At 37.7% G+C, this 27,614-nt stretch overlaps 1 protein-coding gene across 2 annotated transcripts in view; it reads left to right on the forward strand.

Moving 5' to 3' along the window:
* Positions 1-27,614, forward strand: part of DDAH1 (dimethylarginine dimethylaminohydrolase 1) — a 135,683-nt gene that overhangs the window by 77,076 nt on the left and 30,993 nt on the right. For both annotated transcript variants that reach the window (XM_047085864.1, XM_047085865.1), the window contains one exon: positions 20,991-21,090. In XM_047085864.1, coding sequence (XP_046941820.1) covers positions 20,991-21,090 — 100 coding nt within the window. The remainder of the gene's footprint in view (positions 1-20,990; positions 21,091-27,614) is intronic.

Raw genomic sequence — 27,614 nt, forward strand, 5'->3', positions numbered from 1 at the left:
ATTCAGTTCATTGCACAAATTCTAAATGACATTAGTCACTAAAGACACAGTATGTGAAATTACGCTCTTAAGATCTGAAAGAGTTAATCTACTTTTCAGAGTTCCTGAGGTACTATCTGAGAGAAGCTGAAGCAACAAGAAAATCTGGCTAACTATATAATGTCAACAAGAAATACTTAAGGAGTATATTTGCATAATACTAAAATACATTTAGCTTTGCGTTTAGCATAAACATTACTGTGTTCACTTGGTATTTACTTCAAGATCTGAGTGTCAACTTATGTGATACTAAATTTAGTTCAGATGCATTTGAAAACTTTACAAACTATACCCACTATTAAACAAAGTGGTTTTTGCCAACAGATTGTGTGCTTTGTTAGACTATAAGCTTTGTACATTTTATAATAAGCACATTCCTGTTGTGAAATGGAATGCATCTGATCCATAATAAATCTAGTTGAGAGACAATGGAACTTAGCCAGCTCAGCCCTGGTTCAAGGAAAAAGACAATAAATAGGGGTAATGACATTTATGAGAATCTAATTTCATCATGCACTGCCTCATAAGAAGAGAATCTAGATGGCATTAAGGTTATTGTACTTTGAGAATTACTCAAAACCAGATACAAAGTGCCTTCCATCTTATAGAAGGGACTAGTAGCTATTCCTCAGATAAATGTTTTATTTAAAAGTTAGTTAATACTCAGTGATAATTGGAAACATAAATAAACTTTTTCTTAAAGAAAATCATAAGGATAAGAATTCTACCATATTTTTCCCTAAAACAATTTGGGAAAGGCAAAACTCACCAGCTAGACAATAATTAGTTTTCCTTGGTAAAACGTTGACTGGAATGTTTCTATTAGGAAAATATTATCAAACTGTTCCAGTCTCAGTCCAGCCAAGGATGCCCAGATTTGATAACAGAGAAGAAAAATTATTCACTATTTTTGTTACCACTGTGTTAAAATTTGGACAGCTGTCAAAAACAAGAACAATTTCTTGAAACTAGCCATTTTGTACAACTATGGTTGGAAATAAGCCTTTACTTAATATTCATAAGCATACAAATATTCAGCTGGTGGTTTTTCAGTAACACATTTTAAATAAGCTCTAGGAGAAGCAAATGTTTGAACATATGACAAAGGGTGAATATTTACAAAATCACTTGCCATGCTCCAGCCAGGAATCAGAAGGCAACTTCTCAGAATGAATTACTATGTCCTCTACTAACAATGACTGGAGCCTGTCACAACCATTGCTAATGAAGGCTTCAATCAAAACACATAAAATAGTCTAGGACTAGGAAGGAAAAAAGAAAAGCAGTATTCCCAAAAAAATCATCCCAGCATTCCAAAAACCATCCTGAATATTGTGTTCAAACACTGGGCAATGTGTTACAGTTAAAAAAGCACCAGCTTTGTACCAGTTGTGAAGAAAATTAGTTTCAATTGGTAAAAAATTAGTAAGTACAATACTTTTAAAAGGTATTCAGCCTTATTCATTTTTAGCACATACAACAGTCATTTAGAATATACTAACGGTTTCTAAATTATATCAAACCAGATACAAATCACTTGAATAATTGAATAAGAGTATTTTAATTAGCACAGCAAGCATCCATTTAGTCCTATAGTTGCTTTGGTATGAATTATTTTGGACTAATTGATCTAAAATGTGTTTGAAAGTTGTTCTTCCTATAGCCTTGCTAACTCTATTTGCTTAATGAACTTCACCCTGTTGCCTGTTCAAAGTGATCACAATTCCAAAATTGATGGTTTCTGAAAGAATGAAATCTTATACCACTGTTGTTTTATAGCTTCCACAAAATTGAATCTAACAAAAAACATACCGATGTTTAACAAGTATAGCACTTGAAGCCTTAACATACATTACATCCAGAAAGTTCATTTCAATCCACATGTGTTCCAGACCCTTTATCCTGGTGGTATCTGTGCCGTCATAATGTATGTGCATTAAATAGTCTTTTCCTGCCAAAGGGGGATTATTCCTTCCATTGCTGCAAACAGCCACCATATTGTGCAACAGCAATGGCTCAAAAATATCTCCAAGAGTCTGTTTCTTGGAATACAGTTGTTAAGAGGAATTGTCAAGGCCAGATTTCTCACATCACTTCCTGCAGAACATAGTTTGAGATAGTTCTAATTTCCTTTGGTTTAAATACTGTTTTTATGTCTTACTTCCAGTTCTGACTACCCTCCCAGAAGTCTAGATTAATATAGTCAAATGTGTTGATCTCTCCATATCTAGAATATCTGGAAGATATTTCAGAATCAACTTAGCTAAAACAGAACTCATATTTTCTCCCTAGATTTGTTCCTTTCCTCTGACTTTACTGTATCAGAAATTAGTACCATCATCCACCCAATTGCTCAAGACAAAAATCTAAATAATTTTTGATTTTTTTTTTTTGCTTCACTCCCATATCTAATCTATCAGCAAGTCCTGTCACCTCCCCTTCAAAACACATTCCAAATTCTTCCCATTTTTTTTGTCTCCACTATCATCACCTTGTCCAAGCCACCATTATATTTTGCTTAGACTACTACAAATGCCTCTCAGCTAAATTCTCTGCTTCCATTCTTGCCTTCCAATACATTTTCCACAAAGCAGCTAGCCAGAATCATCTTTGTAAATTAGATTATGCCACTCTCCTCCTTCAAATTTCCAGTGGCTTCTAATAACACTTAAAATTCTAACCCTTTATGCTAGTTTACTAAGTTTGGTATGGTCTGTTCCCTGCCTACATCCCCAGTGTTATCTACCACCTTGCTGTATTAGTTTTCTAGAGTTGCCATAACAAAGTACCACCCGGTGGCTTAAATAATAGAAATTTATTTTCTCACAATTCTGGACCCTAGAAATCTGAGATCAAGGTATGGGCCAGGTTGTTTCTCCTGAGGACTCTCTCTTTGAGTTGCAGATAGCTACCTTCTCCCTATGTTTTTACATAGTGTCACCTTTGTACCTGTATACTTCCTAATCTCTTTTTATAAGGATACCAGTCATTGGATTAGGACCCACACTAATGGCCTCATTTTAACTTAATTACCTGTTTCAAGGCTTTAATACAATCACATTCTGAGATACTGGGGGTAAAGACTTTAACATATGAATGGCAGGGGGTGGGGGGGAGAGAGTTCATCTCATAACACTTGTCCTATCCATTTAGCTCCATACTGACTATCTTTCTGTTCCTTGAACAAATTAAGCTTGTTCCTATCTTAAGACTTGCACTGGCTCTTGTTAGAACATTCTTCTCCCTGATGGCAACAGTGTTGGTCCTCTTGGTCGACACATACATGTCACATGTTCGGAAAGGCTATTCCTGAGCTCCCAATCTAGCCCATTCATTTTACAGGCATACTTCAGAGATGTGGCACGTTCAGCTTCACATCACAATACAGTAAGCCAATTGAATTTTTTGGTTTCCCAGTGCATATAAAAGTTATGTTTATATTATACTATAGTCTAATAAGTGTGTGATACCATTATGTGTAAAAAATATGCATACTTTAATTGAAAAATATATTATTGCTAAGAAAAAAACTGCTAGCCATCACCTGTGCTTTCAGTGGGTCATAGCCTTTTTGCTGGAGGAGGATCTTACCTCTGTGTTGATGGCTGCTGACTGATCAGGGTGATGGTTGCTGAAGGTTAGGATAGCTGTGGTAATTTCTCAACGTTTATCAACGTTTATTTTATTTTTGGGACAGAGAGAGACAGAGCATGAACGGGGGAGGGGCAGAGAAAGAGGGAGACACAGAATCGGAAACAGGCTCCAGGCTCTGAGCCATCAGCCCAGAGCCCGACGCGGGGCTCGAACTCACGGACCGCGAGATCGTGACCTGGCTGAAGTCGGACGCTTAACCGACTGCGCCACCCAGGCGCCCCGGTAATTTCTCAAAATAAGACAGAAATGAAGTTTGCAGCATTGATCGTCTCTTCCTTTCACCAACAATTTCTCTGAGCATGTGATGCTGTTTGATAGCATTTTATGGACAGTAGAACTTTCAAAATTGGAATCTATCCTCTCAAACCCTGTGTCTGCTTTATCAACTAAGTGTATGTAATATTCTAAATCCTCTGTTGTCATTTCAACAATCTTCACAGTATCTTCACCAGAAGTAGATTCCATCTCAAGAAACCACTTTCTTTGCTCATCCATAAGAAACAACTCCTCATCCGTACAAGTTTTGTCATGAGATTGCAGCCATTCAGTCACATCTTCAGGCTCCACTTCTAATTCTAGTTCTCTTGCTATTTCCACCACATCCACCGCCATTACTGAAATCTTTAGCCCCTCAAAGTTATCAATGAGAGTTGAAACCAGCATCTTCCAAATTCCTGTTAATATTGATATTTTTACCCTTTTTCCACGAATCACAATGTTCTTAATGGCATTTAAAGTAGTTAATCCTTTCCAGAAGGTTTTCAATATATTTTGAAAACCTATTTTGAAAATATGTTTTGGTCCCATCAGAGGGATCACTATCTTTGGCAGCTGTAGCCTTACAAAATGTATTTTTTAAATAATAAGACTTGAAAGTCAAAGTTATTTGTGGATCCATGAACTGCAGAATGGATGTTGTGTTTCACAAGCATGAAAACCATATTAACCAATTTGACAATAAGTTATATTAAAAAAAATAATAAAATTTTAAAAAATGTTTCTTCACTTTTGAAAAAGAAAAAAAAAAAAGAAAACCATATTAATCTCATTGCCCATCTCCATCAGAGCTCCTGGGTGAACAGGTGCATTGTTAATAAGCAATAATTTTTTTTAAAGAGTTTTTTTTCTGAGCAGTAGATCTTAGTAGTGGGTTTAAAGTATTCAGTAAGTCATGTCTTAAACAGATGTGCCATCATCCAGGCTTTATTGTTCCATTTATAGAGCATGGGCAGAATATATTTAGCATAATTCTTACAAGCCCTAAAATCTTCAGAATGGTACATGTAACTGGCTTCAACTTCAAGTCATCAGCTGCATTGGCCCCTAATAAGACAGCCTCTCCTTTGAAGCTTTGAAGCCAGGCATTGACTTCTCTAGCTAAGAAAGTCCTAGCTGACATCTTTTTCCAGTAAGCTATTTCATCTGCACTGAAAACCTGTTGTTTGGTGTAGCCACCTTCGTTAATTATCTTAGCTGGATCTTCTGGATAACTTACTGCAGCTTCTACATCAGCACTTGCTGCTTCATCTTGCACTTTTATGTTATGGGGAACCCTTCTTTCCATAAACCTCATGAACCCACCTCTGCTGGCTTCAGACTTTCCTCCTCCAGCTTTCTCACCTCTCCTAGCCTTCAGGGAATTGAAGAGAGTTGGGGCCTTGCTCTGGATTAGGCTTTGGCTTAAGGGAATGTTGTGGCTGGTTTGATCTTCCATCCAAACCACTGAAACTCTCCATATCAACAATAAGGCTGTTTTGCTTTCCTTTCATTTGTGTTCACTGGAGTAGCACTTTTAATTTCCTTCAAGAACTTTTTCTTTGCATTCACAAGTTGGCTAACTGGGTGGTACAACAGGCCTAGCTTTCTGCCTCTCTTGGCTTTAGACATGCCTTCCTCACTAAGCTTAATCATTTCTACCTTTCGATTTAAAGTGAGATGTGTGATTCTGCCTTTCACTTGAACACTTAGAGACCCTTGTAGAGTTATTGATTGGTCTGATTTCAGTATTGTTGTGTCTCAGGGAATAGGGAGGCCTGAGGAGAAAAAGAGAAATGGGGAAAGAGCCGGTCAGTGGAACAGTCAGAACACACAGAACATTTATTAAGTTCACCATCATATATGGTGCGTTTCATGGCTTCCCAAAACAATTACAGTAGTGACATCAAAGATCACTGATCATAGATTACAGTAACAAATGTAATAATTATGAAAAATTTTGAAGTATCATAGGAATTACAAAAATGTGACACAGAGACACAAAATGAACAAATGTTCTTGGTAAAACAGCACTGATAGACTTGCTCGATGCAGGGTTGCCACAAGCCTTCAATTTATAAAAAAAATGGAATAGAAGTGAAGCAAAATAAACTACCATAAAAAGGGGTATGCCTGTATATCACATTCCCTGAAATCTCTGCCTAGTACCTACTACTACTTAATATTTTTTCCTATTTATTATTTATGATCTATCTCTTCATATCCCCACCAGAATATACACAAACATCTTCTCTCTTCACTGATGTGTTTCTAGGACCTAGAATAGTGCCAGATGTGTTAAAAATGTTGAATCAATATTATTGAATGACCAGAAAAATGAATGAAATTATTAGAGAAGGTAAAGAGAAGAGTGGCAGTTCAGTTAGTGATTATTGTGACAAATAGACCAACGATGGTTTTCTCACTTGGGGGTCTTTAGAAATAAGATGAATCTGCTTACCCTTGAAATGTTGTAAGAGCTGTCTAGAAGAGGTCACCTCACCTTGCTACTATGCCTTAGCTAGACAAAGTGGATATTTTTAAAGGAAGCATAAGTTTATTATAACATTTCTAGAAATTATGTGTAACTTGCAAAGTTTTTCAGCTACTCATTCACTAAACATATGGAGAGTCTATTGTGGCCAGATCTTTTGTTAGTAGAGTGTCCTGGGAAACATGGCAGCACACAGAAGGCATATGTAACCCAGCCAGGGCCTACAGTTGGCGTGGGCCCAAGGGTCTCTTGGAAGGCTTCTAAGGCAGCTTAATACCTACAAGGTATTAATTGTGTTCTGGACATACAAAGTATTTGTCACGGTTTACCCCTGTTTGCCTTTATAAATGGCAGCTTGCAGCTTCTCTGAATTTACAAAAAATTATGGGCCCTTCAAGCTCTATGTGTGGTGCTTATTTTGAATGGTGTGCACAGCAAATTTTTATGGTTCTTGACTTTTGGGAAAATTCCTTTAAAATTTTAGAACCTTGTCAGTTCCCTAGTTTTTAACATACTAGATTTTGCAAACCTTTTGGCAGCTGACACTTATTTTTATTTGGTATTTGGTGGTAAATCACATTTCTGTTTGTTCTCTGCAGATAGAATGTCAGTGGCTCTTAGACATTCAGTACATTATCGTCAACAAGGAAATGGGCCACTTGAATTAGTGCATTGTATGTCAGGAGAGTGACAAGACCAGCGGAGCTTCTGCCTTGTTTTTCATTTTAAAAGTTAAATGTTGCTTCCAGGCTTCTTCTGGGAAACTCTCATGTTGGCATCTTTATCAAGGGGCCTCTGTTGTGTGTGTGTGTGTGTGTGTGTGTGTGTGTGTGTGTGTGTGTGTTTTGAGTTTTGGGTTTTTTTTTTCTTTTAGCATAGTTGACACACATGTTATATTAGTTTCAGGTGTACAACTCAGTCATTTGACAAGTTTATACATTATGCTATGTCCACCACAAGTATAGTTACCATCTGTCCCATTACGTCCCTGTTAGTGTCATTGACTCTTCCTTTCATTCCCATGACGTACTCATTCTATAACTCAAGGTCTGTATCTCCCTCTTCCTTTCATCCATTTTGCCCCATCCTGCCACCTCCCTTACCTCTGGCAACCATCGATTTTTTTCTCTGTATTTATAGTTCTGATTCTGCTTTTTGTTTATTCAATTTTTTAGGTTTCGTTTATGAGTGAGTGGAATCATACAGTATTCGTCATTTTCAGTCTGACCTATTTCACTTAGCATAATTCTCTCTAGGTCCATCCATGCTGTTTCAAATGGCACAGTCTCATCCTTTTTTATGGCATGTTTGATTTTGTGTGTGCACGCACACGTGCATACCACATTTTCCTTATCCATTCATCTATTGATGGATACTTAGGTGGCTTCTATGTCTAGGCTATTGTAAATAATGCTGCAATAAATGTAGATGTGCATATATCTTTTTGAGTTAGTGCTGTGATTTTCCCTGAGTAAATATCCATTAGTGGAATTATTGGATCATACGGTATTTCTATTTTTAATTTTTTGAGGAACCTCTATACTGTTTTCCACAGTGGCTTTACCCTTTTACATTCCCACCAATAGTGCACAGGGTTCCTTTTTCCTCCACATCCTCACCGACACTTGTTTCTTGTCTTCTTGATTTTAGCCATTCTAACAGGTGTGAGGTGATATCTCATTGTGGTTTTGACTTGCCTATCTCTGATGATCAGTGATGTTGAGCATTTTTTCATGTGTCTGTTGGCCATCTGTATGTCTTCTTTAGAAAAATACCTATTCAGGTCCTCTGCTCATTTTTAATTTTTTTTTAATTTAAGTTTTTATTTAAATTCCAGTTAGTTAACATACAGTGTAATGTTAGTTTCAAATGTACTATATAGTGACTCAACACTTCCATACATCCTCTGATGCTCCTCACAAGTGCACTCCTAAATCCCCTTCACCTATTTAAACCAACTCCCCTCTGGTAACCATCAGTTTGTTCTCCATAGTTAAGAGTCTGTTTCTTGGTTTGCTTCTCTCTCTCTCTCTCTCTCTCTCGCTCTCTTTTTCCCTTTGTTCATTTGTTTTGTTTCTTAAATTCCACGTACGATTGAAATCATATGATTTTTGTCTTTCTCTGACTGACTTTGTTTAGCATAATATTCTCTAGCTTCATCCACATTGCTGCAAATGGCAAGATTTCATTTTTTATGGCTAATATTCCATTGTATATATACCACATCTTCTTTATCCATTCATCAATTGGTGGATACTTGAGCTCTCTCCATAATTTGGCTATTGATGTGGGTAGCCCTGTATCCCTTTGAGTTAGTATTTTTGTATTCTTTGGGTAAACACCTAGTAGCGCCATTGCTGGATCATAGGGTAGTTCTATTTTTAACTTTCTGAAGAACCTCCATATTGTTTTCCAGAGTGGCTGCAATGGTACCCATTTTTTAGTAGAATTATTTGGTTCCTTGATGTTGAGTTGTATAAACTCTGCATATATTTTGGATATTGACCCCTTATCAGATATATCATTTGAAAATATCTTCTCCCATTCAGTAGGTTGTCTTTTTGTTTTGTTTGTGGTTTCCTTTGATGTGAAAAAGCTTTTTATTTTGGTGTAGTCCCAATAGTGTGTTTTTGCTTTTGTTTCCTTTGACTTAGAAGACCTATCTAGAAAAACATTGCTATGGCTTATGTCAAAGTTATTACTGTCTGTGTTCTCTTCTAGGATTTATATGGTTTCAGGTCTCATGTTTAGGCCTTTAATTCATTTGGTTTTATTTTTGTGTATGGTGTTAAAAGTAATCCAGTTTCATTCTTGTATGTGCAGGTTTCCAGTTTCTGGGAGAGGCCTTTGAATATCTATAACTTTCCAGATAATGAGAGCACTCATTCCCAGTTTTCTTCAGAGATGTTTTGTTTTAAGATTTTGTACCCCCCTCCTTCTTTTATAAATGTTTTTATTTTTATTTTTGAGAAAGAGAGAGCATGTGGAGGGGCAGAGAGAGAGGGAGACACAGAATCTGAAGGAGGCTCCAGGCTCTGAGCTGTCAGCACAGAGCCCAATGCGGGGTTCAAACTTGTGAGCCACGAGACCATGACCTGGATTGAAGTCAGACGCTCAAGCGACTGAGCTACCCAGGAGCCCCATTGTTTTGTTTTTTGTTTTGTTTTGTTTTGTTTTAAGTAGGCTTCATGCCCAGTGTGGAGCCCAGCATAGGGCTTGAACTCATGATCCTGAGATCACAAGTCAGATGCTTAACTAACTGAGCCACCTAGGTGCCCCTTCAGAGCTGTTTTTAATCTTTCCTGTGTACTCTGGCCCTATCAGTTTTCCTTCTGCATTTCTGCCAAACCTTTGTATTCACATGTCCTCCAGATCTGAGCACTGGTTCAGAGATGAGAGTGTCAGAACATCAATTTCCCACTCTGACATATGGAGCTATAACAATTATGCTTAATCTAAAGAATTGAGGCAGTATAATACTTCTTTTTGGCTTTAAAAGTTATTATTTACAATCTTCTTTCTTCTATAAACAGGATGGTCTTAGTGTCACTAATGGCATTTAGTCAAAATTCTTGTCAGCCACAATAGCAGTTATTATCAGTTAAGATAACACCTTACGTATTGTGTAATTTATTGAATGGCAAGTCAGGTGTATTTCTAGAGAAAGAAAAACCCTCCATTTAACAGTTGTTGCTACATCAGAACTTAATGAATTTTAGTAATGTGGTCTGTTGTTATGAACTCTTTGGATATTGCTTGTCAGGTTTGTTATATAAGTAAATGAATTGTTTTTAGCTGCAACTAACAGAAACTCAATTCAAAATTGATTAAGGAAATGAAGAATCTCATATGCCAAGAATTTCTGTGCTCCGGAGTTGGTTGATTCATCAGCTCAATAATGTCATCAAGGACCCAGGTTCTTTCCATCTTTCTGTCCTGTCATCCTTGATGACGGTTGGGCTCTCAGACTAGCACCAGTTCCACATACCATATCCAGACAGACAATATCCAAAGGAAGAAGTGAGATTATGTTTCTTTCTGTACCTCCAGGAAACTGTCAACAGACTTCGTCTCAGTGGCCCAAATTAGGTCATGTGTACCAGTCCCTGGCAAGAGGGATGAAACTGCCTTGACTGATTCAGACTAGGAGGGATATGTTATTATTAATATGAGATAATCCATGTAAAATCAGTTAGCACAATGCTTAGCACTTAGAAAGAGCTTAATAAATTTTATATATTATTAATGATGATAAGTCTGTGGCATTAATATTGTAAAAAAGGGCCAGAGTTATGAGTGATTAAGAGGTAGATTCCTCAGCCCTTGGGGTTACTGATTCTATGTTGAGGAGATAGAGAGAGGTGACCAGTACCATCTATGTGTAGTAGATACACCTGGAAAGGCCATCTACAGTGCAGGGTTGTAGTTTAAGGCTCAGATCTTTAGAGAGAGCACAGACAAGGTCCCTACTCATAGGAAGAGATTGGGATAAGTTACTGCCACAGGACTCCAGGGAAAAGAACCAAAGTCACACCTGGGTTTATAGTCTAATGTGGAACAAGGTATAAAGAATGACTTAATGCTGAGCCTCAGAGGATTGGCCTGGAGCTTGTTAGATCCTCCTTTTTTAGATGACAGTTGATCCTGGTAGGGATGAACCCAAAGTTGAAGTTTCCTATCCTCCAAATGGTTAGTATAAGAAAGTATGCAGAGGTTAGCAGCTAAGCAGGCCCTGATATGTGTTTTCTCATAAGAAAGGCATTATTGGCGCTCTACATAGTGTAATTATTATCGTTGTTGGCAGATAATTAGCAGCACCTTGGGTTACTAAGAAACAAAAAAAACAAAAAAACATGAAGTATCATAAGTTAGTGTTGACACTCACACACCTTGTTTTTTAGATACAGCTTTTCCCACTGCAGCAGAATCCTTCTGTTGGCCTCTGAGGGTTTGCATCCTTCTCAGATTTTTTCATCTACTTTTGGGTTTCCCATGTCTTCCCACCGCCCTCCTCCCCATCCATATACTCAGCTTCTTGCTTCTGATTGAATTTGGTTAAAATCTAGAATACATTATTCATGAATAACCATCTGGAATGTTTTCAGTAAACTATCTTGGAGGGAAATGAAATTACAGTTAAAGTCACATTTATGAATGCCAGAAACTGTTTTGAGACTCCAACTCTTCGAAATGTAGAGCTGGAAATGACTTCATTTTTAAGCTGACCTGTACCCCCTCATCTTACAAGTATGGGAACCAAGATGCTAAATATTGTGGTTAATTTTTAGATCTTGTCACTAGAGATAAGCCAATAAGTTTAGAAGTCCATATCACAAGATAAACCAATAAGTTTAGAATTCCAAGAAATCAATGGTAAAAATGCAATGGATATTAATTGTCTTTGGGAAATGTTTCAAGAAATCTTATTCGTGTAACAGTTATAATTATCAAAGCTCAAAAAAAGGAAAATGAACTAGGTAGTTATAAAACTTTCACACATGTTGACCACGAATATCATGAGTTCCCAGAATAATCAAAGGATTAATGACATTTACTTGACTCTTCCTGATAACTTCTGAAGATTTTAATGCAGTAAATAATTTCCAGTTCTGTTGACCATATTCTTAGTATAGTAAGGCCTTAATTAATTTTTCATAAGTTAAAGTGAGCTGTTTGTGATCTGAGAATTATCCAGAAACCTGTTTGGTTTCTAAGGAAGAATTCCAGATGACCCACCAGCAGGAAAGATAACCATTATAAACATTTTTGTTTCTTAGTTTAAACGTTACTTCCTCAAAGTGACCTTTCTTGACCCCTGAATCATGTACCCTTCTTATTTCTCAAAGCACACTATTGTTTTCCTCCATAACCCTTATCATAATGTGTAAACTATATGTTGATTTGGGTGAATCTTTAATATCTGTTACCCTAAGGGCACTATATAGCAGGAGTCATGTCTATTTTTTGATGACCACTCATTACTGTCTATTGTGGTATCTAGCTCAGAGCAGATACTCAATATTTACTGAATGAATGAAACTGAGAATAAGATTGGGATGGCTCAAGGCACATTTGTGTTCTGCATTACTACTTAGGTATATACTTCTGTCATTTTCATTTCTATGAGCATGTATTAGATTTGTAACTTTAAAAAAACAGTATTGCAACTTGCTTTTTATATTTTAAAATCTAACTGTACAACATTTTAGTAAATATTGGATTAAGGAAGTTGGTGGATCTAAAACTTTAAACTCTGTTAAAACATTTTCTTTTTCTCGGGAATTTCTTAGGAACATCTTAAGAACTTTTGCATCTTATTCTGAATAAACAACTTAGAGATAAGTTCAACATTTTGCTTCTGACCAAAGGCCTTTATAGATAAATTTTTAAAGTAAAATGTTTAAATTAGGAACTTTCTGTATTAGTTTTCCATTGCTGTGTGACAGCTTACCATAAATATAACACTTAAAAGAACACCCACTGGGGTGCCTGGGTGGCTCAGTTGGTTAATCATCTGACTCTAGATTTCGGCTCAGGTCATAATCTCATGGTTTGTGAGTTCGAGCCCCACATCGGGCTCTGTGCTGATGGCATGGGGCCTGCTTGAGATTCTCTGTCTCCCTCTCTCTGTCTCTGCCCCTCCCCACTCTCACTCTCTCGAAATAAACAAACATTTAAAAAATAAATAAAAATAAAAGAATACCCACTTATTATCTCTCAGATTTTGCAGATTGGAAGTCTGGGTGTGGCATACCTGGTTGTGGTTGTTGGCTGGGCTCTGTTCTCACCTGGAGCTTAGGTCTTCTTCCAAGCTCATTCAGGTTGTAGTCAGAATTCATTTCCTGTGGTTGTAGGATCAAGGTCCCTGTTTTTTTGCTGGCTGTTGACTATGGGTTTCTCTTAACTCCTAGAGGCAGCTCTGCGGGCATATCTCTAAAGGCAGTTCCCAACATGGCTGTTTGCTTTTTTTTCCAGACTAGTAGGACATCTCTCTGACTTCTTCCATCTCTGACCTCTAAACCCCCGTTTAAGGGCTCATCATATTAGGTCAGGCTCACCCAAGATAATCTCCCTTTTAATGAACTCAAATCAATGGATTAGAGACTCAGTTGCATCTGCAAAATAACTTTACCTGTGCTATAAAAATGTGCCTAATCATAGGAGTGATATCTCCTCACATTTATAGGTTCTTTTAACACCCAAAGGGAGAGATTTGCACATGGTATATACATCAGGCAGTGGCAGTCTTGGGTATTGTAGAATTCTTCCTCCATAGTTCCCAATGTGGTAAATTCTCAGAATCTTTCCCAGTTGATTGAATTGGTTTGAAATGTGTGTGGTGACTTGGTTTGGAGTGTATCTTCATGTCTCTGTGGTTTTGTAATCTCATTGTAATTAAAATGCTTTTGTTGACTGTCTGAAGATTTCTCTACAAATAACTCCTTCTCACAATCTGATCTAGGAATTGGAAAGATGAAGTAGTGGTTCTCAAAATTCATTAGTTTATATATATGCTTAGGAAAACAAAATTTAGGATAGGATCTTTAAACCAAACCTAAGTTCACATTGCTGCAATTTGTAGCCTGTCCCTCCTACCCCCGTTCCTCCAGCATGTATGAGTTCACATTTTTGTTCATACAAATAAAGTGAACATAATCTGGTTTTTTTTTAAATGTTTAGTTATTTATTTTGAGAGAGAAAGAGAGCAGGAGAGAGGCAGAGAAAGAGAGACAGAGAGACAGAGAATCCCAAACAGGCTCCACAATGCGGGGCTCAAACCTGTGAACCGTGAGATCATGACCTGAGCTGAAACCAAGAGTTGGACGCTTAACGGACTGAGCCACCCAGACACCCTGAACATAATCTGTTTTTAAGAGTATTATAAATGCTTACAATCTCTTCTAATATTTATTTTTGTCTGACTGCGTAGTAGATATATAAATTATCTTGTTAGTGACAAGTTGTATAGGAGAGAAGAACACAAACTGCAGAGTAAAGTTCTCTAAGTTCATATCTCAGCTCTGCTGCTGTAAGACCTTGGTCAAGTCACCTACCGTGCTTCTGCGTCCTTGTCTCTAAAACAGATAATTCTTGTACGACTTTTATTGGGTTATGAGGGTTAGATTATTAAAGATGAATTCTTAAGATAGTGTCTGATACAGGAAGACTATACAAATGTTTGCTTTTATCATTGCTAAGTAAATTCCTCCTAAGAGTTTTGTCCTAAAATTATAGCAGAGGATTCCAATATGTTTTTATTTAGGAATTTTTCAGACTCAGTCATTTAGTATGTTATGCCTCTCTCTGATCTTTTTTTTTTTTTTTTTTTTTTGGTAGTTCTGGTTAGTTTTAGTAATTTAATTAGCACACGTGGGAAAGTTAAGGAATAAACCACTGAACAAACCTCAGGCATCCCAAAGTTGAAGGGTGGTAATTAATATGCAGGCTGTCATTGGTGAACATTCCTGATGTGGTTTATACATTCTGTTCATATTACTTAGTGTTTTAATTGTACTGCACCTTAGCATTCTAAGACCCTAGTATACAGAAATATCACCCATCTCTGAAATGAAGAGGCCATGTAATCTGGATCCTCTTAAATAGGATCTTGTAATACCAAGTGGACTTGAGTGTACAAAGTTGGAAAACAGAAGGCATGAGCTTCATTTCTGATGTGGGCTGTGCTTTGTGTGGAGGCTTCGGGAAAATCATAATCACACAGTGCAGTGAATAGGAACACAAAACAGGAGCGTGGGCTCAGAAAGCTTGACTCAGCAAGTCAGTCAACTTACTTTAGCCTTAGTTTACTCGTATGTAAAATGGGTATACTGATGCCTGCCCTTACTTCCTTTTCAAGTTATTGTGAGCATCACAACAAATATTTCATTTTATTATCACTATATATTCATAAGGTATATCTGCTCTGCTGGCTTGTTAACTTCCCAGGAACAGGGACTATGGTTTGGTGTTTAAATATTTGTAGCCGGGTTAAAAAAAAAAAAAAAAAGTTGGCATCTACTAAAAGTTTGCTGAACTGAAATGTTGACTAACTGAGAAAAGATATGTAAAAGTATGATAGAGACTTGAGGTATTGTTATAAAATCAGCCAAATGTACACTAGTCCAAGTGGCCACAGGATCAAAGATGTGCTGATTGACAAAGAACATTAAAGTGGCATAAACAAATGGAATGTGACCTTTTGAGTGTGACCAGGGACAACACAGTGTAACTTTGATGTATCAACAAGTTTCAAGCCAGCTGTGCCTTGACATGATAGAGGCATCACATCAGCTTCTTGAGTGGCTTCCTCAGCATTATCTATGACTACCAACAAAGCTATGTTGCTGCTATTCAGCTCTTAAGAGCTAGATAAGAGTGTGAATAGGATGACAGTGTAATTTTAAAGCTCTTATAATACGATGAGTACTTGGAACATTGAAATGGGCACTGAAAACCTAGTGGTGATAGCACAGCTCCTAGCACATGGCAGATCTGGGGGGAACAGGGTTATGCTGGCCACAGACAAGCCAATGCCAGTGTCCTCATTCGTGGTTGTAACATCTGGCACCCCACTGAGCAGAGCAGCTAAAGGAAAGCAGCTTGGCAGACAGGTCGGTGCAGACTCTTAATGGGACTGCAGCACAAAACTGTTCATCAGGCCTTGTGAGCACATTCACCACATCCAAATGGAAGATATGAAACATCAGAGTGGTCATTGTTGAAAATAGGCAACAAAAGCAACTTTGGACAGGGCCAACGTGAAAATATTGGCATCTACGTAAAGAATACTGAACTAATGACAGTGCTCTTACAAGCTATTGGGAGTATAAATTCCCAATAAAATGTGTAAGGTTTTATAATTATTTTAGTATTTTGTATTTGGGGGAAATTTTGCAAGAAGAGTTGGGATCAAATGGTATATTTGTATCTTTTATTTCTTTTTGAAAGGTAGCCAGAATCCAAACCAAGCACTGAGTTTATTTAGGGCAAAACAATAACATCAGCAGCTACTGGTTTTGACCACAGTGTGCCAGGCAGTATATATTAGCTTATTTGTTACATAATTCCTGTTAGAGTGGAAGCACTATCCAATTTACAGATTAGAAAACTGAGGCTCAGGAAGTATAATTCGTCCCAAGTTGCATACCTAATAAGTGGTAGAGCCTGAATTCAAATCCCCAGTTCTTTCCATTCACCATGAGAACCCAAAAGGAGTAAGATGAGAAGACAGGAAGATGATGTAAACATGAAGGACACATGAGGGAACAGAAATGAGGGCCATGAAAGAAGGTAAGAGAGTAGAACACAAAGGGTAAGAAAAGGGACCAGGCATTGAGAAGGAGTGGGAGTTCTTTCGATTGAGTCCTTTAGAGTGGTCATGTCTTCAGGAACCGTCATCGTTCTGTATCATCTTGGCTGATGCCCCTTTGAGTCCTGTGGGGCAGCTTAGCAGACAGGTCCACTTACCGCCTTATCTAGTACATACAGCGGGGCGGTTTTAAAGCAGAGATTAGACAAGAAAGCTACCACATAGCCTGACAGCTTCCAGGAGCTGGAAAGAAATTAAACTGGAACGATTCAAATTTAAATGTGTCTTCAGTGTATGTGCTCTAACTTTACGTTGGCTTTGCAGAAAACACGTGTCATTTTAATTCACTGGAAAGCAGGTGGAATCTGTCATGGGGTGAAACATAAGAAATCTGTCCAAATGTAAGAAAAAGCAACAGCTTCCTTTTGTGCGTCAGTTTCATAGTACAAGTATGTGTCACTCGGTCCACATAAGCTGATATTCACCAAAATAATAAAATTCGCATCTAATAGTCATTGAGCAATTATAGTGTGCCCAGCGCGTTACATGTATTTAATCATCAGGAGGAGCCTAGGGGATTGGTACTATTATGACCAACCACCCATTTTAAAGATGAGAAAACTGAGGCTCAAAAATTAAACAAGCTATCACTGGCTAATAAGTAGCTGAGCTGGGATCTGAATTGCAGGCCCTTGATCTTAACACTACACTATGAAGTGCCTGTGACTTGTGTCACCCCATGATGACATGAGTACTCCAAAAAAAGAGAGAGAGAAGGAAAGGGAGGCAGAGAGGGCACTAAGAAAAGAAGGAGAAGATAATGACCTCAAAACTAGTACCAGCTTTGAGGAAGACATGTGGGTTGGATGCTTGGAAGCCGTAGAGGTGATCTGAACCTCTCTGTGGTCAGAGAAGGAATCTATAGCGAAGCAAAGGGTAGGAGAAGCCAAAAGGGGGCAAGAAGAAATGGGAGTACAAAGTAAAAGAATGAAACCAAGTACACGCAGAGTGTAAAGGGGAGGAAGAAAGTTCGTGTAAATCTTTGGAGTATGAAAATAACGTAGTTAGATTTTAAATTAAAGTTGTTTCTCTGATTTACCCTTTTATTTCCAATTTCATGGGTGAAAATGACCTATTCAGCTCAACCTTTAGAATTAATACTGTTTGTCTGACAGTTTCTCTCCACCCTGAGTAACACTAAGTTCTACCCTGCAAGGTTAGCATCTCAGTAAAAGGTGGGTGTGCTGTTTAATTGGGTTTTTTTTTTCCTCCTGAAAGTTAATTAAGTCAACATTAACCATGGCTATGTAACCACAGAATGGGCAGTTTCTTTGAAGGCTCATGGTTTGGATCTTTTCCTGCAAAACTTCCCACTTCTATAGCTATATTTAGTGTGCTAACTGCCTGAATAACTGGTTTGCTCTGGGCCCCTGTGTCACGGCAATACTGGGCCTTGTTTGCCTCCAAGTTTGCTTTGCGGAACCATGATGCCAAGAGTTTGCAGTTCTCAGTCGACAGCCTCTGGGTTCAGCCTCTCGTTTCTTCTCCAGAAACTTCGCTGGAGTTAGCATTGCCGATTTGATGCCATATGGCTCTATGATTCTCAGAACCATTTACTTAATATTTAATAAATTTTTAAACTTGTCCATACCCTTAACTCTGAAAGTAATATGGTATCATCAATGTTTGTATCCTGACGACTTTGTTTATATAGATGTGACTGAATATTTAAGGAGAAAAAAATAAAGTACTGGCCTTGCGCAAAAGCCAGTTTTCTCATGTTGGTGCAGCTGTTTTAACTTTTAAGAAACCACAAGCATTTTATCCTCTAAAACTTTAATTTGAAAGACACAGGACTTTTAAAGAAATACAGTGTTTCTGAAACTGATATATATTAGCCTCCCTACTTCTGTTCTCTTTAAACTCTTAAGAATTGAATAAAGTTCCTGAGTTGATACTACATATACATTTTTCAGAAAAATACATGTAATTGCTGTATTCCTAGTAATCTTTGAAATGTTAAGTTATAGTAGAAGCAGTAGCATCATAAGAGAGACAAAATGTAACAATAGCTGCTTCATTCTCTTGACCTCTCTTCAAGCTCAGAGAATTTTCCATAGACCCAGAGGCAGATGCCAAAAGGAAACAGTTGTGTGTTTTCTTGGGTTCACTGTAGCCCAGCAAGCCCTGGTAATTGTTATTCGGCTTCTTTTTTTATGCTACAGCAATGATTCTCCTTCCTGTTACATAGAAAAACCTATTCTCCTGTTAAAAGAGAACACTAGATGTGTTTATTACAACATTAAGACCGTTTGTCCATGGAAATAATTTTTTATTGTTCTGAGTCACTCTGGTTTGTGGAATTTTTACATGAGTTCCAGCACAGGGATGAGATGATATATTTATTTTAATTTGTATCCTCTTTTTTTCTTGACTGCATGAATGTCAGGCTTGTTGTCAGAATATCCCCATATTTTTATTACTTTAGAAGTTACACTGCTGTAGTTGTGTCTCCTAAATTCTTCATTGACAATTCACTCTGTGTCCTGGGCATGCTGAATTTTGGCAGGACTACCTGCTTCTCTCAGTGTCATGGGATCTCTTGTTTTTCCATTAGCCCCATTCATGTTGTCTCCACATATGTCTTTACCATGTCAAAGGTTATACAGACCTTCAGAAATACTTGAATTGTTTTGTTGAGGGGTGGCTGGGTGACTCAGCTGGTTAAGCATCCGACTCTTGATTTCAACTCAAGTCATTATCTCACGGTTCATGGGTTCAAGCCCCAGGTCCGGCTCTGTGCTGACAGCAGGGAGCCTGCTTGGGATTCTCTGTCTCCCTCTCTCTCTGCCCCTCCCCCACTCATTCTCTCTCTCTCTCTCTCTCTCTCTCTCTCTCTCAAAGAAGTAAACATTTTCTAAAAATTGTTGAGCAGCTGGAAAGACTTGAATTAAACTGTGAACTTCAAAGGGCATTTGTTATGCCTTAATTTTTTTTTCTTGTATTAAAATAAACCTCACTTAGAAGTATTCCCTAACTCAGCTCAGAATATCTCTGCTTTAAACTATACCCTGGAGGGGCGCCTGGGTGGCGCAGTCGGTTAAGCGTCCGACTTCAGCCAGGTCACGATCTCGCGGTCCGTGGGTTCGAGCCCCGCGTCGGGCTCTGGGCTGATGGCTCAGAGCCTGGAGCCTGCTTCCGATTCTGTGTCTCCCTCTCTCTCTGCCCCTCCCCCGTTCATGCTCTGTCTCTCTCTGTCCCAAAAATAAATAAACGTTGAAAAAAAAAAATTAAAAAAAAAAAAAAAAAACTATACCCTGGAATCATAGAAAGCCCCTAAAATTCATTTTCAACTATTCTTTGGTTTGATTGCAATTATTGTATGTGTTAATCACCTCTAGGAACATAGGTTAAATTTAACTAACAGTTCAGATTTACAGAGTAGTCTTAGATGTTCTGACATTTTAGAAAATATTTGAATAGAAAATAATGACTATCCTGTGGGCTGAGATTTCAAGTTACTGGTTATTGTCATTAATATTTCTTCCATATATTACTCTGTGTGTATGCAATTCTGACTGACTTACTAACTGACTAACTGACTGACTTAAGATTTAAAATTAAATCTTGTACTTTCTGGCAAGAATTTGAGGATTGGGTGTTGCCTTCTACCTTTTTTTTTTTTTTAATTTTTTTTTCAACGTTTATTTATTTTTGGGACAGAGAGAGACAGAGCATGAACGGGGGAGGGGCAGAGAGAGAGGGAGACACAGAATCGGAAACAGGCTCCAGGCTCTGAGCCGTCAGCCCAGAGCCTGACGCGGGGCTCGAACTCACGGACCGTGAGATCGTGACCTGGCTGAAGTCGGACGCTTAACCGACTGCGCCACCCAGGCGCCCCTGCCTTCTACCTTTTTTGACTCATATGTCCTAACTAGTCGGCCTCCAAAAGAAAAAGGGGCTATAATACTGACGTGAGCATAGACTAGACAGAGACAAATTGGACAATTTCTAATAGATAATTTCTTCTCTTACAATAATTTCTCTTACAATAGATAATTTCTTCTCTTTGGTCATGGCTGGTCCAAACTATACTACCTATATTCATATATTCGCAAGGGTTTATGTGTGTGAGTGCGTGCACATGGGAGTATGATTCAGCATTCATAAGTTTTAGGTGATTTGTTTTCTTGTCAGAAAATGGTAGAATATTAATCTGAATCACTTTATTTTCAACAGGTTGACATGATGAAAGAAGCGTTAGAAAAACTTCAGCTCAATCTAGTAGAGATGAAAGATGAAAACGCAACCTTAGATGGTGGAGATGTCTTATTCACAGGTATCCTAGTCCTTACTTTCTCCTATCCAAAACTATTTCTGATACCTGGCTTGTATTCACTTGTGTAACTATAGGGTTTTTTTAATTACCAAAGTAAAAATGGCAAATGCAGAGAAGCTGGAAAATACAGGAAAGCACAAAAGAGAAAAAAAAAACCAAAAATGACCTTTCATCCAACATTTGGGTGTATGTCCTTTTAGGACCTTTATATGCATGTAGTATTTGCATATTTTTTACAAAAATGTTATCAGGGTGTACCTATCACTTCATAGGTTGCATCTACTACATTCTACAGGGTGCATTGTTTTGCATTGTGATATAATATCTGGTTTGTATTTAAAAGATTCTTAATTCAAGATGTGTCATTTACACATAATTTTCTTCCTGGACAGCAAGATGAATTTAAGTAATTTTCAGTGTAAATTGATTTGGCTTCAGTGCCAGATGAATAATAGCAGAACTCAGCCAAGTATAAACAGCTAATACTATTATTGATCTAACTAGAATCAGTTTTTATAGTGGGTATAATATGGCTGCTAAAAAAAACAGTAATTGTAGCATTTAATCTTTCTAACTCTTTTATGATCGTATTATTGTTTTGCAAAAGTCATGTGCTAAAATTTGGATCCCCAGATTGATTCTACTTAAACTGACAATTTGTAACTTATAGTGAGAGTTTACTTTCACTTGAATGTCAGAGAATAAATACCTGTTTCAGGGATGGATCCCTACCAGCAAGGACTGGTTCCTTGGGAATGTAGCCCAGGTGCCCCACTGAAAGCATGAAGTTTCTCAGAAGTCTAAGGTTTTAGCTGATATGAATTTTATATTGAACCCCTTGTATATAGGCAAAATATAGCCATCTTCATTTTAATGAAAAGATAATATTTTGTATTATATTTTGATACAATGAATTTTCTTGGAGAAGAGGTATTTATCCTGTGACATTTGAGGAGTTCTTTGCTCAGTGTCACATACCTTTAGGTGGAGCCACTGTGTTGCTGAGCTCCAGGGGGCACCTTTCTTATCACAAGCTTATGCATAGTACCCCCTGGAGTTGTGCACTGCACAACCTGTGCTACCACTGCCTCTGGGGCATTGTATATACACCCATTGAGCCATAAGAATACAGAAAAGGGGGTCAAGGAGGCCTACGCCACATTCTCAGCTCTGGCCATGTCTGAGCAGACTCAGGCATTCTTTCGAATCTGCCTAGTAAGTTCCCCTGAGAATATTCTTTGTGCCTCCCATTGACGGCACTTTCATTCTTTTTGGCAGCACAGAACAACAGCCTGTTTCTTCTAGAAAATAGGCTTTTGTGAGCAGCTAGATGTGTAAATCACACTTCTTACAATAAAACTCTTCTTTACCAGAACACAGCCATATAATAAATGTGTAAGCAGGTACTGATAATATTTGAAGTATGCTTTAAAACAAGCTGTGCTCACAGCCACCTAGTTATCTCACCAGCTGAACTGAACAGATTCCCTGAAATTTTCTCAGTGTAATGGCACAGTTTATGCCAAGAACCTCTTCCTCTGGTCAGAGGTCTTTCCACAGCATTTCAACCTTAACGTTTTTGCCCCAACTTCTAATTAAGCACCTAAGCATCGAGGCTTGCCTCTATCACTATCTGTAAGCACTTTTTTGGTAACATTCAATCCTTAAGTTAATATCTTGAAAGTTATTTTATTCAAAACTGAGATCCTGTTGGGATATTAGATCTTTATCTGCTTGGCACCTCATTTACACCTGATGTCTGGTCCTGCCTTCTATTTCCTACCTCTCAATTAGTTTTTCCTTTTTTAAATTGTGGTAAAATATATATAACATGAAATTTGGCATTTTAAACATTTTTTTAAGTTTCTTTATTTATTTTGAGAGAGAGCATGAGCAAGAGAAGGGCAGAGAGAGGGACAGAGAGTGAGAGAATCCCAAGCAGGCCCTGTGCCGCCAGCACAGAGCCCGACCTCACAAACCATGAGATCATGACTTGAGCTGAAACCAAGAGTCGGACACTTAGCTGACTGAGCCACCCAGGTGCCCTTCAATTTTTGGATTCATCAGAGTCAGGTAGCACTTTCCACATTTTCTGGGTCCTCTTCCTTCTGTAACTCAGAGTTTCATTAACAATTGATTGAAGAGTGCCTGGGTGACACTTGATTTCAGCTCAGGTCATGATCCCAGGGTTCCAGGATGGAGCCCTGTGTCAGTCTCCATGCTGGTGTGGAGCCTGCTTGGCATTCCCCCCACCCCCTCTCTCTCCCTCTCTCTCCCTTTCTCTCTCTCTCTCTCTCTCTCTCTCTCTCTCTCTCTCTCTCTGTCTCTCTGCCCCTCTTCCCTGCGCACGCTCTCTCTCTCTCTCTCTCTTTCAAATAAAAATTAAAGAAAAAAACAAGGAACTAAAAAACAAACAAACAAAAAAAAACCACAACTGATCAAGAAATGGACAGAAGGAAAGCAGCTTTCCCACTCCAGTTCAGCTGAGAATCTTGTCAGTCAGGCGAGCAGCTACTGGAAGAAATTATTTCAGTCCTATTTCTCTTAAATAATCATGAACTTACCTCTACTTTTATTTTTCTATTTTTATGGAATATGGAGCAACTAAAGAAGAGTTATAAATGTTTATGTACAACTTAAAGACTAATGATAAAATGAGCACCCGGTGCCTGCCACCTGGCTTAAGAAATTGCCAGGACCATAGGAACCCCACTCCTTCTCTCTTTTTTTTTTCCTCTTTGTTTTGCTTGTCTTACAGGTTTGTATGATTAGAGTCCTACTATAGGAACTATTCTGTGATTTGTGTGTTTTTGATTCAACTTGGTGTGTGTAGCTAGTGTCTTCACTGCTATATGGTATGCCATGGAAAAACTACACCACGATGAATTTATTCATTTTACTGCTGATGTATGTTTGTGTGTTTTCCAGTTTTTGTCTGTTGTCTTCAGTGCTGCTATGTACATTCTTGTGTGTGTCTCCTGGGAATGTGTATAAGAGTTTCTCTCAAGTAAACAACTAGAAATGGAGTTTCAGGTGATAAACTTTTTACTCCAGTGAAATGTGTGTGATTTTTTTTCTTGCATCTACTGATGTGATTAATTGCACTAATTAATTTTCTGATATTGGTCAGTCTTGCATCCCTGGGGTAAAGTCAAACTCCATTGTGATATATTCTCTTTTTACTACAATGTTGGATTTAGTTTGTTAATTTTTTTTTTCAAGACTTTTGTTTCTGTGACCTGTAATTTTTCTTGCTTGCTATCTTTGTCTGGCTTTGGTAAAAGAGTTATCTTAACCTCACAACATGTATTGGGAATATTTCCTATGTTTCCATTCCCTAGATTCAGAATTATTTGAATTGTTCATTCCTTGAACTTTGGTAGAACTTACCTAGAAACAGGCCTTAGTTTTCTCTGTCGGGAGATTTTAAACTGATTTAGTTCCTCAAATGATTGCATGACTGTTGAGGGTTTTCTGAGTCAGTTTTCGAGAGTTCTGTTTTCTAATACTTTGTTTTTATCTAACTTCTCAAAATGTTGGGTATAAACTTATATCTTCTTACTATGTTTTAAGCTTCATAGCACTATAGCTATGTCCCCTTTTCACTCATAATGTTTATTTGTGCCTTCTCTTTTTTCTTTTGTGTCTGAGATCTGTTGGTTTCATTAATCTTTTCAAAGAACCAATTTGGGGTTTTGTTGAATCCTCTTTCTTGTATATTTCTTTTTCTCTTCCTGTTTCTATCTTTAATTCCTTCCTTCAAATTTCTTTGTTTTTATTCTGTTCTTTCTTTCTTATATTTCTTTTTTTTTTTTTTAATTTTTTTTTTCAACGTTTATTTATTTTTGGGACAGAGAGAGACAGAGCATGAACAGGGGAGGGGCAAAGAGAGAGGGAGACACAGAATCGGAAGCAGGCTCCAGGCTCTGGGCCATCATCAGCCCAGAGCCCGACGCGGGGCTCGAACTCACGGACCTGGCTGAAGTCGACGCTTAACCGACTGCGCCACCCAGGCGCCCCTCTTTCTTATATTTCAAGCTAGAACTTTGTCTCTTTAATTTTGAAACTTTTCTCATCTTTAATGCAAGTAGTTAAAGCTGTTGTAACTTTCAAGTAACTTTCAAGTACTGCTTTAGCGGAATCCTTCCTGTTTTTATATATATTTGCTATCATTAAGTTTTAAATGTTTTCTGATTTCCATTACGATTTATTCTTTGACTCATTTGTGTTCTTTAAAAAACATATCGATCATTATTGCAAGTTTCAGGGACACCCAACTCATTACCCTGATAGTTCATAAGGGAAGGAAAGATTCAGGCATTTAGCTGTGTTTCCTTTATGCATTCTATTTCAAGTAAACCAAATACTTGGCTAAGAAAGTTTTTCTTTTTAGAATTCTAGCCCGTAAATGTAGATTCCTAATAAACTAATGGATCTGTGTAATGATGGTCACACGATGTTAAAACCTTTATATGAAAGCTTGACGGAGAACTTTATAATGTAGGAATCAGGCTGACATTTATTAAGCAGAGAATTTTTTGTTGGCCTTTCCAAAATACCACTGGAACACACAGATTATTCTAGTATCACTGAAAACGTGGCAGTCAGTCATGTGCCTCATGATGTGCTGCAATAGTGCAGCCCCACCTCAGAAGTAGTCCTATCCAAAAAAAATCTTTTGAACAAGGATCTAATTAAGCATCTACATGAAACTATCAGTTTACTGAAAATACAAAGGATAAAGGAACAGTTTCATGTTAGATGATACACAAGGAAGCAACCAGCCGAATCCAGGCTGTAGGATCATCAATAGGACAAATGACCTGGCTTCTTCTGTAAAAGAATAAGGTGAGAGGGTGAGTTGATACAGAAAAAAAGATGACATAAGAAACGTAACGACAACAACAATTTTTTTTTTAATCTTGCAGTTCCAGAAGTTATTACTTACATCAGAAAGGCCATTTAGGGGATATAGTCTACCATACTGCTAGAAACAGAAGTCCAACTTACTTTTTAAAGAGACAAGTTTGCTTTTCTTTGTACTTTGCTACCTTAGTCTTTTAAAAAGAAATAGTGGGGCGCCTGGGTGGCGCAGTCGGTTAAGCGTCCGACTTCAGCCAGGTCACGATCTCGCGGTCCGTGAGTTCGAGCCCCGCGTCGGGCTCTGTGCTGACTGCTCAGAGCCTGGAGCCTGTTTCCGATTCTGTGTCTCCCTCTCTCTCTGCCCCTCCCCCGTTCATGCTCTGCCTCTCTCTGTCCCAAAAATAAATAAACGTTGAAAAAAAAAAATTAAAAAAAAAAAGAAATAGTATGCAAGCCCCATTATAAATTTGTTTAAATTTGCTTAATCCGTTAGATGTTTTTCCTAAAAATTGTGTATAAATCTAATTTATAAATCTATTTTTGTCTTAAAAGAATTAAAGAAATTTGCTTTTTAAATTTCAGCTGACTTTTTTAGTAAAGTGAGTAATACTTTTGTCAAATAAAAGACCCTTTCCCTTAGTTAAGTTTTGATTTGTATGTAGTGAGTTTTCTCAAGGGACAACATAAACATACCATTACAAAAACGAACAAACAAACCAAAAAATACATGTCAGTATACCACCAAGGAATCTTCCCATCTTCCAACAGAATAAGCCATTAACTTGTCATAACATCATTTGACCTATGTCATTTACCTATTTTATAAGGACATCATGAGGATTAAAGTTGTAACATTATAAAGTCTATCAAGCAATTCTTTTTACATGGTTTCTCTTCTTATACTTTACCCTAATGTTCTGGATCAAACTATATACTGATTTCAATTTGAATATTTTTTCACATATTATGTATAATTCTTTTTCAAAGTATTCAGGGAGATTAAAAACCCCCACAATTATATGTTGCCTAATGCAATCTACTATAATTGTTTGCTTGCCTCTAAGTTGGAGACCATTGTTATTTAGGGTTTTGCCTTCTGAGAAGAATATTTATGGAATTTCAGAAAAGCCAAATAAGTAGAACGTTCCATTCTCCTAAACTGTAGTACTTTGTAGAGAGGCATTTTGATTTGAAACGAAAAATAAAAGTTTTAAGGACATCTCTTAGAAGTCAGACCTGAAGACCAGTCAGCCCTAAACTTGCTTTACCCAGATAGTTTCTTCAGCCTTTACATCATCATTATAAGACAGGGAATCTGACTTCATCACAGATTCCTAGAATTATTAATTGGGGGTGGGGGGAGGGGAAGGAAGCATTCCTCACATGCCATTGCTATTACTTAATTTTTTATTACACATTAATATGTTTAATTCTATTATTTCCTAAGTAAAAATTTTATTCTTTTGTTGTGGTAAAATATACATAATATAAAATTTGCCATTTAGCTATTTTTAAGTGGACAGCTCAGAGACATTAAGTACATCCACACTGTGTTGCAACCATCACCACCATCCATCTCCAGCACTTTTTCACCTTCCCAGACTGGAACTTCATAGCCGTTAAACACTGACTTCCTAGTTCCTCCTCCCCTCAACTTCTGG

This window comes from Lynx rufus, unplaced genomic scaffold (genome assembly GCF_022079265.1).
Source record: "Lynx rufus isolate CCGP_SWC_20201006 ecotype Redwood Valley unplaced genomic scaffold, mLynRuf1.p SCAF_2, whole genome shotgun sequence".
Lineage (NCBI taxonomy): Eukaryota > Metazoa > Chordata > Mammalia > Carnivora > Felidae > Lynx > Lynx rufus.